This window comes from Podarcis gaigeae (genome assembly GCF_964106915.1).
Source record: "Podarcis gaigeae genome assembly, chromosome: 12".
NCBI lineage: Eukaryota > Metazoa > Chordata > Lepidosauria > Squamata > Lacertidae > Podarcis > Podarcis gaigeae.
The window spans coordinates 29967320-29985691 of NC_139688.1; the positions used below are offsets into that span (position 1 = coordinate 29967320).

General features: G+C 44.7%; 1 protein-coding gene across 4 annotated transcripts in view; it reads left to right on the forward strand.

Annotated features, from left to right (window-relative positions):
• NXPH1 (neurexophilin 1) overlaps positions 1-18372 on the forward strand; it is a 174734-nt gene that overhangs the window by 13680 nt on the left and 142682 nt on the right. Inside the window, exon 1 of one of the 4 annotated variants that reach the window (XM_083705389.1) lies at positions 983-1177. The exons of the other annotated variants lie outside the window; for them this stretch is intronic. Within the exon in view, the coding sequence (XP_083561515.1) occupies positions 998-1177 (180 nt within the window). The 5' untranslated portion in view covers positions 983-997. Of the gene's footprint in view, positions 1-982; positions 1178-18372 lie in introns of those variants that run through there. 4 annotated transcript variants of the gene reach the window in all.

Sequence of the window (18372 nt, forward strand, 5' to 3'; positions counted from 1 at the left end):
AAAAGCAGATGGGTGAGAAACAAGGTTGACTACTTGCTATGAAAAGCGCCTTCGATGAAAGGATCCGGCGCGAATAGAAGGGGGGGGGGGCGACTTAATATTTATTATGGATTGGAGGACAGCGTCACACTGTTAGGAATGGTGAGAAGTGTAGGTTCCTTTTATCTTTTTTATGTTTTGACAGATTTTTTTTATTTTTAACAAAAAAACAAACAAACTTCAATACGTTGAAAAAATTCACCTGGAAGTTTATTGACAGTGAAATATTCACCGAAGTCTACACACACACACACACACACACACACACACACACAGTATCGATCACTTGCGCCAACGAAAGTCAATGAGTGACCCTCCCGGTGACCTCTTCCTAAGCCAACCTGTCTCTTGACCCAGTCCTTAAGAACAGCTGTTAATAAATTAATTATCCCACCCCAGCATTTAAAAAGACAAACAAATAAACAGGAATGCAAGAACTCTCATTTGATTCTTAGCGAAGCCCTTGGGATAGTGCCATAAGGATACTATTTGTAATGGGCTAGCTATACTGATCGGCACAAACAAACAAACAAACAAACAAACCTCGAGCCCATTTATGTGTTTGCCCAATTAACTTAAACATAAGCGATAGTTTTTTTGGCGTTCCTACGAGCTTCGCCTTCCTCGGTTAAGTAAGAGATAATCATTGACTTTGCACCTCGATGGCATAAATCCCCACTTAATATTGACAGAGCTGTCCCCCAGGGTTTTGCTCGCGGAGAAGCGGTTGTCGATAAAACACAGGAAAGTTGACAAGGAAGGTGTAACTGGATGAGTGATGGGAAGCCTTACAAGAAAGAACGGTGGTGGGAATAGATTGGGCCGCGCTTTAAATCAGGCTTATTCAAAGACCCACGAAGAATACGTAGGAGAGGTTTTTTGGGGGGTGGGGGTAGCGCGGAGGCAGGCGAAGCTGGCGCCGAGTGTCTGCTTAAACACTTTAGCACCTTGCTGATTCATGGATCCGGGAGGTGAAGGAACAGCTGGGGACGCAGCCTGGATGCTCAAGGCCTATGTCTCCGCCGTCGACTCTGGATACATCTCTATCTTTGAAACCGGGAGAACAGCGGCTTCCGTAGCCGAGATGGCTGTCGTGAGGCTCAACGCCTCAAAAGTCGCCGCGCGGTTTACTGATTCAGTAAGATTTTTATGTACTTATTATTCCTTTTTATATATTAAAAATGTTTTATCCTCCTATCCCTCCTCCCCAAAACCCAGGATGTTTTACATTACAGGACCTGTAAGTCAGGCCTGCGAACTTGAATAAAATATTGGGGGGGGGGGGGAGTAAGTGTCGCCCCGCATAATGGATCACAAGAAAGGGCTCGCCCATACCATTTGAATGTCAATGCCCATCAACTTTTTTTTTTGGGGGGGAGGCCCCATTAAATATTTTATGGAGGGGGCCAAAGGGACCACGGCCCCTGGGGGTTGGCTCCTATGTGTAACGTTGTCTTTACAACAACCCAGCGAAGCAGGTTAGGCTGAGGCACAAGCTAACTCAGCGAGCTGAGAGGGCTTTAAACTGCGGTAGGTCTCCTTGGGTCTGGTTCGACCTCCTGACCTCCAGCTGACTGTGATTCCACTAGTTTTAATCATGACCACTAGTTTTAATGCACATCATTTTAGATTCCAAGAGCATACATAGCCTATACGAAGACATTGGTCCCGACCTGTCCTTATAGGTTTGCAACACAATGGATGGGGGCCAAGGTAAGATCTGAACCGGGCTCTTCTGCGCGCTTTATCTAGCGAACCAAACTCCTCTGCCCTCGCCATCAATCTTCTGTTTGCCTTAGTACTCAAAGCGCCAGTCCCCCCCGCTGCTATTATACGCGGAGAGACTTGGCGTCGCTAGTTAAGTCTCCATCCTCTCCTCCGGTCCTTTCTCCCCCCGGAAGGCAGTTAGCTTTGCCTTGTCGCGTTATCTGCTGGCAGGTTCTGGATCCACTCGTAGATTGTCTTTCTCGTTGATGAGGCCTGTCACTTAACCGGGGGGGGGGGTGCAGGGAAGAGCTTTCTTCAATTGCTCGACTGCAGGCTGGTTGCCCACTTCTTATTAGCAGCGTGCGCTAGATGGTTGGCTAAGCCCTCCACGCACAAAGGCGACCCCCGCCGCCGCCAGTCCGTCGTTTGCATATGTGTAAAAGGGCAGAAAACAATGAGAGACTGCTGCATCGCTCGCGTTGGAGTCCTCTGCATCAAATGGCAAAGCCGTTTGGCTCCTCCATATTCCAGGCTCAATGAATTGCAACGATTATTGAAGAACAAAAGCTCAGGCGACTCGCCTTCCCCGCTTCTTTTCCTGCTGAACTTTAAAAGTCATTCTAATGCAAATATTTCTGCATTATTCCGCCTGCCTGTTTCCCTAAAAGCTCGCTTGGGGAGGGGAGGAATCTTGGACTCCGTTCTTCATTTGAGCAGCACATCCGCTGTGAAATAGATAGCCAGACCTCACTGGCAAAGGAAGCACATTTCTTGGGGTGGTGGCGGTGGCAATGGGAGTTGTTTGGTGGACCTGCAATTTAAGATAGGAACTCAAACTTTCTTGCGGATAAACTGCAAGGGCTTGAAAAGAAACTCTTCATTGTGCTGAATCTGTGTCCAAAGGTAAATGGAAATTAGGATAGAGGTTCTGGATTACTTTTGGCAAGAGGACAGCAGGTGTATCTCCTTTTCAATCAGCTGCTGTGTTTTGGATTCTGCTGTTACGTTTCTGTTAATTTTATATTGACCATCTCTTTCTATGGAAGCACCATTGGATCTTTATTTCCAAGGGGGAATCTGGGCCAAGGAAGCCTCTCCCCCTTCCCAAAGATCCTAGGCCTTTTCCTTTAGGCACAAGGGTTGAGTGGTGAGTGCTGTTGCACTCAGGTTTTCTTGCAGGCTTCTCAAAGGAATCTGGCTGGCCACTGTGAGAACAGGATGCTGGATTAGACGGGTTATTGATCCGATCCAGCACAGGCTCTTCTTACAACCACATATTAATCTATCCCAGGGCATGGTCTGATCTGTACCTGACCAGATGCTTAGTTCTGGAGTGGGTGGCAATTTGCCTGGATTCTTGTATGCAGCAAGGTGAGAGATGGCAGCTGTGATAATAATCCTCCCTAATAGGCTTGTATTCAGTACTGGATTTACGTATAAGCTAAACAAGCTATAGCTTAGGGCCCCACTGTCTTGGCCCTCCCCAAAAAATTAAAGAAAAGAACAACTGGATGTACATTTCCAAAATATAAGATAAAAAGCAAATAAAATAAAACCTACATACAGCAACAGTGTTTTGTGTTGTGTAGGCTCCTATGGTGTAAGTAATGGGCCCCGCCTGCTAGCCTGCTCCCTAAAATATCACTGGTTTGCTCATTTCTATATATAGGGTGCCTACATTCTGCATGGACTGGTTGCATGGCAACATGGGCAAATGGCTTTAAATACCTATTAGGTCCATACATTACCATATAGCATATATTCAACACAAAAAACAGAGACAATTTGTTGTTGACAAAGGACAGCTGGACATATAAAGGGCCCCATTACCTTCAGTAGCTTAGGACCTCATCAAACTTAAATCCGGCCCTGCTTGTATTCAATGCTGGTCATAGTCAGAGCAGACCCATTGAAATTAGTGGATAACTAACAAATTAATTTCCATAGGTTTACTCAGGGTTGGATACAACTACTGTGGAACACCTTCCTCTCCAAATAAGATTTGGAGTTTTCACCAGGGCTTTTGGTTGAATATTTATCTCCTCTGCACTTGGCATTTTTATTTGAACTTGACGCTGGGGATTCTTTGATGCAGGTTTTAACCATGTAGTATGATATTCATTTCATAGAATTTTAGAAACATAGAATTGTAGAGTTGGAAGGCGCCCTGAGGATCATCTAGTCCAACCCCCTGCAATGTAGGAATATACAGCTGTCCCATACGGGGGTTGAACCTGCAACCTTAGTGTCATCAGCACTATGCTCCAACTTCAGAATGTTTTGATTGTTGCAAAAACTGCAGTAAAAACTTGTTGGGGAGGCGGATTGCCTGAAGGCCTAAGAAATAATAAATAAGACAAGATGATGCAGCCACTTTGCTGAAGTTCAGCAGATCCGGGCTTGGATGGGAGATCATTAGGGAAGTCGATGTATATTGCCTTTGATGGCCTTTGGAGTTTAAAAACATCAGAAAAACCAAAGCTGTGCTCTGAAATGGAATCTCTTTTACCACTCCTTGCTAAAATGAAACAACAGTATAGTTAATTTCTATCCTTTTTAAAAAATGTGGAACTTGTTTTTATTATCTAGGAAGCAGGCTGCTGTTGTCAATCTGTTTATCATCATATGTAGTTTTAAAAGCCACTCTTGATTGAACTGTTTGCCCATCAACTCTTCTGTTAAGCTATCTTGTCAAGAAATGCTGCCACAGGCCTCCAGGTATATAAAAAAGCTGGCGTAAAGTTAATGGACTGCCTTATATATTTACAATCTCAACCATAGTGCCAGAACTCTTTTCAGAGCAATATATGCATTTAAAATAGGTGCAATATAAAAGTTGCATATTCAGGTTTGCCACTCAATCAACAGCCATAAAAACAACATTGTCAAGTGTTAAATATCAGACTGTGTGTAATTTCACAATCATTTACTCAAGTTGTTCATAGCGTATTGCTGTTCTGTAACTTGTCAAAATTATTTTAAAAATACATTTATGCAGGAAATCATGAGCATATTAATATGTATCTTATAGTGATAATTATAACCTACTGCAGTTTGGTGTGTTTTTTTTTAAATGAGGAATACAACTGTTGACTTAATGAATCTTATGGATGTACTTTGTTTGGCATGAAGCAAAGCAAATACATTGTTAGAGTAAAAAGTGGGGAGGGAAAGAATACAAGGCTGATCAAGACACCATCTTCATATATGGGTTCAGTTTTGCAAACCAGGCCACATGATGAGCACCATAATATAAATGCCAGCTCAGTTCAAAGAACTGGCTAATACCTACAAAACACACTGGGTTATTTGGTTTTCCAAGATCTTTTGTTTCAACTCTCCAACATCAGAAAGTCCCTCTGCATACGTTGGTGTGGGTAAGAATGTGGGATGGGAAAGGTTAGGATTAAGGAAGTAGCTGGACAGGCAAGTGTCACATTCTAAATTTTTGTCTGTAATTAAATGCTGGTGCAAATAGTTGTGGCTTAGAAAGTGAGTGACATTGCTACTGCTACTAATACACTACACCATGTCCATGGGTCAGTTCATACAGCTAGTTGCTCCTCCTATATAACAGTTTTCAGGAGTGTGTAGAACCACCAGTGGACTCATGACCTGGCTGAGTTCAACTGGAAGAACCAATTGTATGATGCCTTAGACTTCAGGTGGGTTGCAATCCTGCTGGCAGTCTTTTGAGCTGGGCTGGAGGATGCTACTTCCCTTGCAACATCAAAAACTAGGATCTTTATATCAGTGAGGGTTGAACCCACTGAGGAAACTCCGCTGACCTTTCTGAAAGCAAAAATGGGTGGAGTGATAACAGTGAAGATCTGCTGCAGTATGAGTTTTGAACCCTTTGCTCACTAAGCCTCTGACGGTTGGGAGCGCGGTATTGCAGTGGTTCCCACTTCTTCTAGAAGGTCTGTTGTCAGAAAGTAGCTGGGTGGGACTTCTGCTTAACCTAAAGGCAGTTACGATGTGAGGTTCCTCAGGGTTCCATCTTGTCCCCTATGCTATTTAATAATATATAGAAACCACTGGGAGGTGTAATCTGGGGATTTGAAGTGTGGTGCTGCATGTATGAAGAGGACACCCATCTCTACATTGAGCTTTGTCTCCTTATTCCATGTGAATCAGGAGAAGCTGTACAAGTGCTGGACCAATGACTGGAAAAAGCGATGGTCTGAATTAGGGCCAACCAACTGAGACTGATTTAAGATAAGATGGAAGTACTGTGGGTAAGTGGTCTCTGGTAACTAGGCAGGTGTTCTGGATGGGATAGCACACCCCCTGAAGGAACAGGCGCATAGCTTGGGGGTTCTCCTTAATCTGAAACTGACAGTAGAGACCTAGATGGCATAAGTGACAAGGAGCACCCATGTTCAGCTCTGGTTGGGTCACTAGCTACAATCATTCCTGGACAGGGATAACATGACTTCAGTAGCCCATACTCTCATAACTTCACAATTGGACTATTGCAGTGTGCTTGACTTGGGCTATCCTAGGGGATGGTGTGGAAGCTGCCCCATCAGAATGCAGCAAATGGCAAATGGGATCATATAGTACTGGATGCTTGTATGTTATCGGGCTCAATTCAAGGTGTTGGTACTAGTGTTCAAAGCCCCAAACAACTCAAGGCCAGAATACTTAAAGAATCACCTCTCTCAATACTTGCTGGCCCATGGTTTGAGATCAGCTGGAGAAGCCTTCCTTATGGTCCCATCAATGAGCATGGTCTGTAGAGTGGTGACACAAGGCAAGAGTGTCTCTGTGGTGCATCTCAATTGTGGAAGCCCCTCCTGGGCAATGCCAGTTGTCTCCTGCTTTGACAGTTTTTTAGAAAAATATCAATTGAAGATGTTTATTTATGCGAGCCTTTGGCACATAGTGGATTTTATCTGCTCAGGTGTTTTCGTTATTTGTTGCGTCTGCTATTTTATGTCTTTGTTTGTAATTTGTTGTTTCATGTCCTTGAGTTTTTGATATAGGTTCCTAGCTACTGATTCAATTATGATTTTATCATGATTGTATTTTTGCAGTTGTTTTTAGCTACCCTAGACTCTTAAGGGAGGAAGGGGGGAATAGGATGATGATGATGATTAAATAGTCATAGTTTTATGGCATCACTGAGCCTAAAGGGAAACAGTTGTTCACTAATGTGGATACCGAATTTATAACATAAGGCCTGGTCAGTTCATTACTGCACCAGTAATGCCTGTAAAAATGGGGGTAGTGGGACTACATTGGGGAAAACCACATGTTTTCTCTCCATGCAAGCAGTCCCAGAGTGACTTCAACACACCATGTGACCCACATGATTCTTTCGGACAGAAATAGAAGTGACTGCTCCACCACAATGATAACATATGACTTTGGTTTTAGAGGTTAGTAAGTGTTAGAATTAGGCCTGTGTCTTAGATTTATTTATATACGCCCAAAGGTTGTTCTTTCATTTTCTGCTTTGAATTTCAAGGAGCGATCTGTGAAGTTAATTACTTTGCAGCTTATGCAACATAATATATTAAAATGTAATCCAGAAAGATGCACCATAGAACTTCGCTTTATAGCATGGCTTGGAGGATGTGCTCACTTCAAGCTAAAAAAAACCCCTCAAATGCTATTTATATAGTATTTATGCTGGCATGTATAGTGAAGTTTACCTGGGAGATTTGCAATGAGTTTAAATAATTAGGTCACTCACATAGCTGAGGTTTAGATACAGGGGTTCCTGCTCTACGTCTTTGATTAGTGTGCAGATTTTCAGTGCTGCAATTAGGTAATTTTAGACTCTGGACTTAATGACCTTATGTACCCACCTCCTTTAGATGTTAATGTGCATTACTTCACTTCAAATTGTGAAAAGCCAGCCCTGCTGTATTTTAGGGTCCCATTGCTCTTTCTACTAGTGGGGGCCTGGACTTCTGAGCTGATGGCACCACTGTTTATTTTTCCATGCGTCCTAAAGCATGATGTGGGTCTTTTATGGAGGCATCAGCTCCTCCCTGGCCCATTCCCACCTCGTGTGTTGTGCTTTGTGATTGGCCTAGGAAATGGAATTCTGACTTCCAAATCATCCTCATCCTCTAATAAGCCATGCTAGACTGTGTGTGGAGTAGAAAAGAGGTAGGAGGGCAACGATGACTGCTAACATACAATGCATAATCCACAAGAGAGCGCTGGATAATACATTTCACACTTTCACAAATAAACCCGTTGGCCAAAATATCAATGTGTAGGCATCATTCCCTTGTTTTTGAGTGTCACCATTTTACAGTCCATCTCTGATATACCAGTCTTCCATTTTGGATTTACATAATACAGGCTTATTTAGAGGAAAGTGTACAAAGTGGGCCTAAAAAGTTGAAATGCTTCCACCAACAGATCTGCTAAAAGGCTCGGCTGTTGTAATCTCAGGCTGAGGCCCGATTGATTTCTCAATAGTTGATTGTTCCCATTGTTAAACTTCTTCGATGTTTTGCGGTGCATTTGATGTGAAAGCTCTATAGGTGGTGTTTGATTTGAGGGGGTGCATTCACTTGCACAGCCCATCATTTGCTGCTGCAGGCATGACGAAAAGAACAGGGGCATCCTATTGAACCCTTTGTTCATGCGTGTGAAATCTAGTCCATGTTGGCTCTGTTAAGTCCTCTCTTCCTCCCTGCATTCTCTTACTTTCTCCCTCTGGGCTCAGAGAGAAAGGGCAGATGGATGTGTAGGCAATGCTAGCTGTGGTTTCTTCTGCTTACTCTCATTGCTTTCTGGCATTATCCTACTGTCCATACCAGTACCAATGGGGACCAGTCTCTATGGACCAAGACAGGTTCCCTGTTGGGTCTCCTTTAGCCCAACTTCCTCACCCAAACATCTGGAGCACCTGGCTTAATTAGATCTTCGCCAGGACTTCTAATGTCCTATTCCTTTTTCCTGTTCTCCTTAGTCTACTATGCGTGTCATCACTTGAAGAGGTTGAGGGATTCGGGCTTATGATCTGCACAGGTGCTTTTTTTTTTTGCTCGAAGTTTGTGTGTGCCTTTTTAGTTTGATGCAACTGACGCAGCCAGTTGTAGAAGGAAGCTGAGAGACGGCAGTTTGTCCAAGGCGACTCAGGTGAGTGGGCCTTTAAGTCAAGCCCTTCCCACTCTGAGTCCAATGCTCTGTTAACCCTACTTCTAAACTAGGGAACCCATAAATCATGTTAATGATTCACATTAGCTTTAATGCATACCCAATGAAAATAGGGACACGGGTGGCGCTGTGGGTTAAACCACAGATCCTAGGACTTGCTGCTGAGAAGGTCAGAGGTTTGAATCCCCACGATGGGGTGAACTCCCATTGCTCGGTCCCTGCTCCTGCCAACCTAGCAGTTTGAAAGGACGTCAAAGTGCAAGTAGATAAATAGGTACCGCTCCAGCGGGATGGTAAACGACGTTTCCATGTGCTGCTCTGTTTCGACAGAAGCTGCTTAGTCATGCTTGCCACATGACCCGAAAGCTGTACACCAGCTCCCTCGGCCAATAAAGCGAGATGAGCGCCGCAACACCAGAGTCAGTCACGACTGGACCTAATGGTCAGGGGTCCCTTTACCTTTTATTCCATAATATAGTGGTACCTCAGGTTAAGAACTTAATTCGTTCTGGGGGTCCGTTCTTAGCCTGAAACTGTTCTTAACCTGAGATAACACTTTAGCTAATGGGGCCTGCCGCTGCGCCACCACTGCACGATTTCTGTTCTCATCCTGTAGCAAAGTTCTTAACCCGAGGTACTACTTCTGGGTTAGCAGAGTCTGTAACCTGAAGCGTCTGTAATCTGAGGTACCACTGTAATAGTAATTTTATTATTTATACCTCTCCCATCTGACTGGGTTGCCCCAGCCACCCTGGGTGGCTTCCAACATATATAAAAACATACAAAAACATTAAACATTAAAAAACTTCCCAATACAGGTCTGCCTTCAGTTGTCTTCTAAAGGTTATATAGTTACCAGTAGTGGAGCAACTGGGGGGCACCATGGGCAGCACTGGAGTTGCAGGGCACCCCAGCCGCTGCCTCCATCCTGGTTGCCCTCCAGCTGAGGGGGAGGCAGTGGGCGGACTTCCTGCAGGCTCTGCACAGCGCACTCTGCCCCAGCTTGTCCTGCCCAGTGGGCGCTAGCCTCGCCCATGGCAGCTAGCCCTGCCCCTGTGCATTGCACACATGCAGGACGCACACACTGTCCCGGGCACCCAAGCGGTTAGCTATGCCACTGATAGTTACTTATCTCCTTGGCTCTGGGTCGCATAACTCCATACCCCCAACATTTCTCTGATGAAAATAGGGACGACCAGTGCTATTTTTCTAGAAAAAAAAGAGGTGCTGGAGCTCACAACGTACTTCTCCCTTGTTCTCTGAGAATGGAACTGGTGCCCCCTTGATGGGCGTCAGAACTGAGCTCCAGTGAGCTCTGGCTGAAATAAAGCTAAGGAAAAGTGGGACATTTTGGGATCAAATCAGAAACTGGGATGGCTTCTGGAAATCTGGGACTGTCCCTGGAAAATAGAGACACTGCATCCATTCAAATTAAAACAGATGGTTTCAGAGATCAGCGTTTGATGTACCTATGACCTCCTTCATACATGCACATAGAATGACACAAAAGCCACTTCATGGGTGGGCAGTGTAAATGAAGTAGTAGTGTTGGTGGACTCATTCATGTAGATCTTTCCAACTTAATCAGTGCAGTGGTACCTCGGGTTACAGACACTTCAGGTTACTAACGCTTCAGGTTACAGACTCCGCTAACCCAGAAATAGTACCTCGGGTTAAGAACTTTGCTTCAGGATGAGAACAGAAATTGCGCGGCAGCGGTGGCGTGGTAGCAGTGGGAGGCCCCATTAGCTAAAGTGGTACCTCAGGTTAAGAACAGTCTCAGGTTAAGAACTGACCGCCAGAACAAATTAAGTTCTTAACCCAAGGTACCACTGTATTCCAAAAACATTCAGAGGCCCGGTCAAAAGCCAAATAGAGCAAGTGTCTGGAACCTTTGGCCCCAGATGTTGCATGAGCATGGGCAACAGTCAGGGGTGAGGGGAGATGAAGTTCAGACACACCTTGAGAACCAAATGTTCCCCACATTTGAAGCAGAGATAGGTCTAGCATGCGACGAATGGACATGTAGGGATTCCTCTCCAGCTAGAGAAGAAAATTAGATACTCACTGTCACTAGATAAACTCCAAATGCATTGGCAGAGGGATGGAGATAGCCTTGCTGTATTGTAGTCTTGTACTGTGTATGACCTTGAAAAAGCTTAGCTGTGCCTTAGGGGGTAAAAATTTAAGTATTCCTTGCTGAAGCAGTCTCATCTTTCAGCTTTATGTGGATTTAAAAATGTAAATAAAATTGCTCGTGGTAAATGGTATACATGAAGGTCACACTTACATCCGCCGTAAAAAGATTCAAACATAACCATTTGATCCATCAGTGGTTCAGCAGACAATAAGGCCATTCTCTTGGTTTCTAGTAATCTATTTTTAAGCGCTTTATGGGCCAATATTTATGTGCCTGCTTCCCAGTTTGGGAAATAAGAAATCCAAAATAAACCTTTAAGAACTTCATTGTGGATGTATTTATAGCCCGGCTTGCCAGCGTGTCAAGCAGTGAACTTTTTAAAATGCCAGGCCTTTTCGGATTACATTTTCTTAGTTGCAAAAATGGCAGTACAGAATATTTGCAGAGATAGGAGGAGCAGCAGCCTTTGAAAGATTTTGAGCATTCTCTAGTAGACTTGAAAAGGAAGAAAAGCTTCAGTGTGCCTATAATTCTTTATTCTCTCTGCAGCAGGTTAGACACTCTGGCTGTGCCATTCTCTTCTGTTACCTGGCAAAAGCAAAATATTTCCACAGGTAGCATGTGCAACATATTCCTTAACTGGATCACATTGATCACATGGTAGCTGAGGAAATAATTCCATGGATGTTTTAGGACTTTAGGGGATATAGTGTTGCTTTTCGTCTCTTACATGATTAGCTGATAGACCAAGAGGATACTCCAGGGTGGATGGGACACACTTGTTGTGGGCAAGATCCCATTTATTTATTTCATTTGGGTTTAAATGACCAGACTCCCTTGGTGATTAAACACACACACACATACACCTCATCTGTAACAAAAGGCTACAGTGTGATGTGCATAGGCAGCCAGCCATGGCCCCCTCCAGGATACTCAACCCCCTGCCCCCATCTTTCTGTTTCATTTCTCTTTTCCAACATTCTGTTGCACCTGAGCTTCATCACTCTGCATTTGACTGTGGGCTTTTAGGGGGTTGCCCCTTAGTTTTTTAAAAAAGATTTTTGTGCTCCCAAACAAACCTCTCACTTTCTCTGTGTTCTCTCCCCTTACTCAACTCCCTTCTGTTTTCTGCTTCTTTCTTTTCTCTGTCTTTTTCCTTCTCTACCAGCCAGTACAATTTTTCTCCTCTACAGTTTGAATTGGTCTTGTTCTCTCAGCAGGCAGTTTTAGTAAGTGGCCTTACCTTTACAGATTCGATTTCTGCTCCCCCTTCTTTTCTCTGCATGATTACACAGTTTGTAGTCTTGCTGGTTTTCTTGGGGTGTGTGTATTCTCTCATTGTTATCTGCAAAACTCGGGGTTCCTCTTCTGCCTGGCTGGTTCTGTTTTGGTTATATAACTATCAGCACATACCCCCTAAGTTCTCTATTAGAAGGAATGATGAGAATCAACATTTCATAGAGGATCAATATGTTTGCAATATTTTTTTAAAAAACTTGTATCAACTTACCAGCTTTAAGGCTCATAAGGTGGAAAAGAGAAATGTGGAGCAAATAGAGAAGGAAGCTTGGGCTTAGTTTCTTGAGCAGTCAAAAAGGAGATTAATAATAATAGAATTGTAGAATTGGAAGGTACCATGAGGGCCACCTAGTCTAGCCCCCTGCAATGCATGCCATAATCCAAAACAGCGTGGGATCATAATGCGTACCAAGTGCCCACAAATCTCTACCTCCTGTACAGAGCTCATCACAGTGCTGGAGAGAATGGGGAAACCTATTCTAATAGGAATGTTTTTTTTTATGTGAATGTGAACATATCAGAGAGAAGGTCTTTCAGTTTTGACATGGGCCACACCTTCAAAGATATCCCCATGCAGAGCCTGTAACAGTAAAGTCCTTGCATGAAGACTGTTCTACCTCAGTTAGAAATTCGCATCAGCCACTTGCTTAGAGTTGAGCGATGTCCCATTCTGGCAAATGAAGAGACAATCTATCAACGTGAATATCAGTCAATATAAAAGGAGATCTGTAACGTATACAACTAGGAATATTTCACCCACAATTAACAATAGGCAAGTTCAAAAAGGGAAATTTAAATGGAGTTGGAAGCATCTACTAGAGACTGAAGCAGCATGGGACAGAAATGCCATGAAAAGGGGCATTGATTCTTTCCACTAATGATTTCTTTTTAAATGGATTTTTCTCTTTTCTCTTTATTTCATTTCACATTGATGCTTTTACATACTATTACGTGATTTTGCAGCTGACTTCTCCAGAATCAAGCACGTTGTATTTTCAACCAGGGAAGTCGTCTTCTTCTTTGGCGATCACTCGTAGCCGAGTAAGATTGTCTTCTAGGAACACGGTCTGAACAGTGAGTCTGTAAGTGACTGTGGAGGCCAGTTCTGGATCCACAAGTCCTTCCAGAGTGGAGACAAGTAGACTAGTATGGAAGAAGGTTAGGTAGACAATGCAAAAAGAAAATAGGGTTACATGCCCCCTCCCCCCACAATCTCTGAGTGGTGTGAGATTCCACAGGTTCTCGGTGCTTACCCAGGGTCTGTGTTTCCTTTGGAAATGAGGCACAGCAGAGACTGTGGTGTCTTTATGATATATGGTTTATTTACACACCTATGCAGTGATGGAGCATATGCCCATGCTGCCTGGGGCAGGTGCATGGGGCACCCCCCTGAGAGGAACATGGCTTGGAGGGTGCCCTCCTGGATGTCACAGTTCAGGGTAGGAGAGGGGCAGGGAAGCTGCTGCCCACCCTCCCGCTGCTCTCCACCACTGGGTCAGACCTGACCTGGCGGCTGAGGCAGAGCCGTTGCCTGCGGCTGGCCAGGCCCAGCCTCAGCTGAGGTGGGATGCTCTCTGCCGTCAGGTCAGACGTGACTTGGTGGCGGAGCTACTGCAGCCAGGTGCGAGGTGCCTCGCAGCCAAGGATGGTGGGTGTCAGCATTGCCACTGACTCTCTTGCTCTCTGCTGTTGGGTCAAACCTGACCAGGCGAAAGAGCTGCTGCGGCGAGGCACACCTCACCACAGCTGAGGAAGGCTGCTCTCCACCAGGTCAGAAGTGGCAGAGTTCTGCCTCCAGGCGTGAGGGGTGCTGCGGCCAAGGAGGGTGGGTGGCACTGTCTGATCCGGGGGCCACTCAGGCACTAGGCACAAGTGCCTCAGCCAAGGCACAGCTCCAGGCTTTGATGAAGAAGCCTGCTGTGGGGACACCTGTTTGGGCCCCCTCTCAAAATTGTGCCCGGGGTCATACCACCCCAGCACCTCCCATGCTATGCCTCTGATTCTCTGATTCTCTATAGAACCTGAGCCTAGGATGGAGGGGTGACATCCTTACATCGCCAGCAGGCCTGTCTCTCTCATAGCTGCCACGTGGGATCCCAAACTGCTGGAATCCATGGTGCCCTGACCCCTGCCTTTCTCCAGTTTTCAAACTGCTTGCAAAACACGTTTGTCCTTTCCACCTTGCATCATTGCCCACTGAAATTCTGACTCCCCTCCCAACTCTCGCATTGTATTTTGCTCATTCTCCAAAGTATAGAGCAGGGGGCTCCACCCATCTTCAGACTGGCACTTAGTATTAGGCTTGCTGATGGCTTATCTCCCTGCCTTTGCTCCCTGCTAATGGCCCATCTTGGGGACGCAGGTGGCACTGTGGTCTAAAGCACAGAGCCTAAGGCTTGCCAAGCAGAAGGCCAGTGGTTCGAATCCCTGCGATGGGGTGAGCTCCCATTATTTGGTCCCAGCTCCTGCCCACCTAGCAGTTTGAAAGCATGTCAAGTGCAAGTAGATAAATAGGTACCGCTCCGGTGAGAAGGTAAATGACATTTCTGTGCGCTGCTCTGGTTCGCCAGAAGTGGCTTAGTCATGCTGGCCACATGACCTGGAAGCTATCTGCGGACAAATGCTGGCTCCCTCAGCCTATAGAGCGAGATGAGCGCCGCAACCCCAGAGTCATCTGCGACTGGACCTAATGGTCAGGGGTCCCTTTACCTTTACCTTCAATGGCCCATCTTAGTGGGCATTATCAGGCTGGCTGTTGTTAATTACAACCCTTGCTAGATCCAGAAATTTAGAGGTTGGCTTAAATTCTAACCCCTTTCTGTTTCCAGGATTTTAGGGGAGCCTTGCAACCCACAAATCCATAACAGTAGCTTTAGGTTAGAAATGTTCATTCTGCCATCAGACTTTAATAGTAGACTATTCCCCTTAGCCATAATTGGTCAAGACTGCAGATTGTCGCTATACTGTGCTTTATCTCTCTGAGTAGCTGTTCCAGACTGGTCTTCAGAAATCTTTAAACTTGACCCAGACCCCTTCGAATCTTATTTCATCTAGGATTCTGAAGCACAGCAGTTAGGAGGGTGCATTCTGCTGATGCAAAGGAATCCTGGCTGGGAGTTGCTCTTAATTAATGAACTCTGCAAAAGGGTCAGAAGAACACAGGATTCATTCCTATTTAAAAGTGAGGAACCTCAAGGAAACAAGCACCTTTGGAGATATTTTTCTACATTCACCTCCATGGGTCAGAGTAGTCATATGGTTTCAGGTCCTACATGGAAGGATTCCGGGCTTTTGCAGTGCAAATCAGCTATTCAGTGAACACAAAACTGTGCAAGATTAATGTTTATGATGGTTGCTAATCACATTCATATCCTCAGTGCAGCATACATGTTTTGCTTTTTTAAACTGCTTCCCTTGTCACAACAGCCTGTGAAATAGGTTAGGCTGAGAAATTGTAACAGGCCTAATAATAATAATAATAATAATAATAATAATAATAATAATAATATATTTTTTTATTAATATCCCGCCCTCCCTAGCCAGAGCCGGGCTCAGGGCGGCTAACAACAATAAAACAATACAACATTCTAAAATCATTTCATTATAAAATTAATTCAAATCAAATTAATGGCAACCATTGGGCTAGAGTTCTGTGAAGATTGCCAAAGGAGGGAGTCAGGCTGTGCCCTGACCAAAGGCCTGGTGGAACAGCTCTGTCTTGCAGGCCCTGCAGAAAGATTTCAAGTCCCGCAGGACTCTAGTCTCTTGTGACAGAGCATTCCACCAGATTGGAGCCACAGCCGAAAAAGCACTGGCTCTGGTTGAGGCCAGCCTAACCTCTCTGTGGCCTGGGACCTCCAAGGTGTTTTTGTTTGAAGATCATAAGTTCCTTTGTGGGGCATATCAGGAGAGGCGGTCCCATAGGTACGAGGGTCCTAGGCCGTATAGGGCTTTAAAGGACTGATGAACTTTATGACTGTGACATGATTTGAACCTAAATTTCCAAAGTTTGCATACAGTGGACTGGCTCAATTCAGGTGTCACAACAAGCGGTGGTTTGGGGTTTAAAACCCACACATTGTTTGAATTTCCAAATATATAACAAGCAAACCATGGTTTAGGGTTATTTGACTACTTCCGTTTTATGTCTTCATAGCACTCAGCTCCATAAATTTACAAGCTCATTCATGTATCCATTTTACAGCAATATCTGGAGACAGAGTGATGGTCACAGCTATGGTTTAAAAACTCAGACATTGCAATAGACCATAGTTAGCATAAACCACTATGATTTGCAAATCTACTTCAAACTATAGTTTCTGATTCTAGTTAATCAACTGACAGCAAACCTCAGTTTAGGTAGAATAACAAACCATGGTTACATTTTCTTCATGGTGGTTTGGTGTGAAGTTGGAACATCATAATGACAAAACCACATTGGATTAGGCTGGAGTGCTCCATCTGTTTCATGGGCAGCTTCCTCTGTTTGATTTTAACATGGTCAAATGTAGTAGATTCATAGAATCATAGAATCATAGAGTTGGAAGAGACCACAAGGGCCATCGGGTCCAACCCCCTGCCAAGCAGGAAACACCATCAGAGCACTCCTGACATATGGTTGTCAAGCCTCTGCTTAAAGACCTCCAAAGAAGGAGACTCCACCACACTCCTTGGCAGCAAATTCCACTGTCGAACAGCTCTTACTGTCAGGAAGTTCTTCCTAATGTTTAGGTGGAATCTTCTTTCTTGTAGTTTGTCCGCTTCTCTGGAGTAGCAGAAAACAACCTTCCTCCCTCCTCTATGTGACATCCTTTATATATTTGAACATGGCTATCATATCACCCCTTAACCTCCTCTTCTCCAGGCTAAACATGCCCAGCTCCCTTAGCCGTTCCTCATAAGGCATCGTTTCCAGGCCTTTGACCATTTTGGTTGCCCTCCTCTGGATTCAGGAAGGGTTAAGCAGCCTCCTGCTTGGTACTTCTCCCAGGAAAATCAAACTCCCTTCAGCTGCTCTGCAGTGATGTAATGGTTGTCAGCTTCTCAATATGCCATTGAAAGCGTGGCTTAGTTAGGCCTTCAAAAAAGGTTTAAGGCGCGTGACATAAGTCACGGACAGTTCCCGTTTTAGTGCCATCAACAATGCCTGCTCATAACTTGTGTAAGGATTTGTGTCCCCTTCCTCCCGCCTCGATTTTTGAAAGTAGACATGGCTGGCAAAGCTACAGAAAGAATTACCAAACACACTGGCTCAGGGGAATGCTTAATCTGACTACCAGGCTGCCTGTTCGCAGCGGAGAGCAAAGCTTCTCTTCTCAGGCAAACAGTTTGAACAGTTTTGTAAGCCTTTGTAAGCCTCTCTGTGCAGCAAGGAAGGTGTCACAAGGCAGGAGCCTCACTCCCCCCCCCCCCGCACCTCCATTGGCTCACAGAACTGTAAAGATGGTTAACAGTCACAATCCCTGTGAACAGGGAAGTGGGAGGAAATTGGTGTCTTAACAGCATCTGGATTGGAAGCACCTTTAGTTTTGGAATCTGAATGCAAGCACAACATTTTGTACATTATGGATGCTGTATCTATATTAGCAGGAGTGTAGTGGAGCTGGAATGTGTGGAGTGTTATGTACTGAAGTTCTCACCCTGGGCCAGCAGGGGGATACTGTAGATAATTATGCATATAAGGGATCGAAAGTGACGTTCAGTGATTGGATAGTTTTAGAAAATTGTTACAGTTACGTTGTACTGGAGCTCTATATAAGCAGGCTGACTGAACCCTTCAGTTCTGTTCTGGCCTGTGAATAAACAAGAGCTGTTTGAAGAATCGCTGTATCGTCTGATATGTTCACCCACAACTTAACATGTAGAGCACAGTTATGGTACTGCTTTCATAGTAGCAGTAACTACTTTTGCTGGTAGAGCCAAGAACCTGGAAGTTGTCTTGCTGGACAACTGGTCCATCTAACTCAGTATTGTCTATACAATGGCTCTCCAGGGTTTCAGGCAAGGATGTCTCCTATGATCTCAGGAAATAGGGCTGGGAAGATCTCTTGAGTCTCTACCAT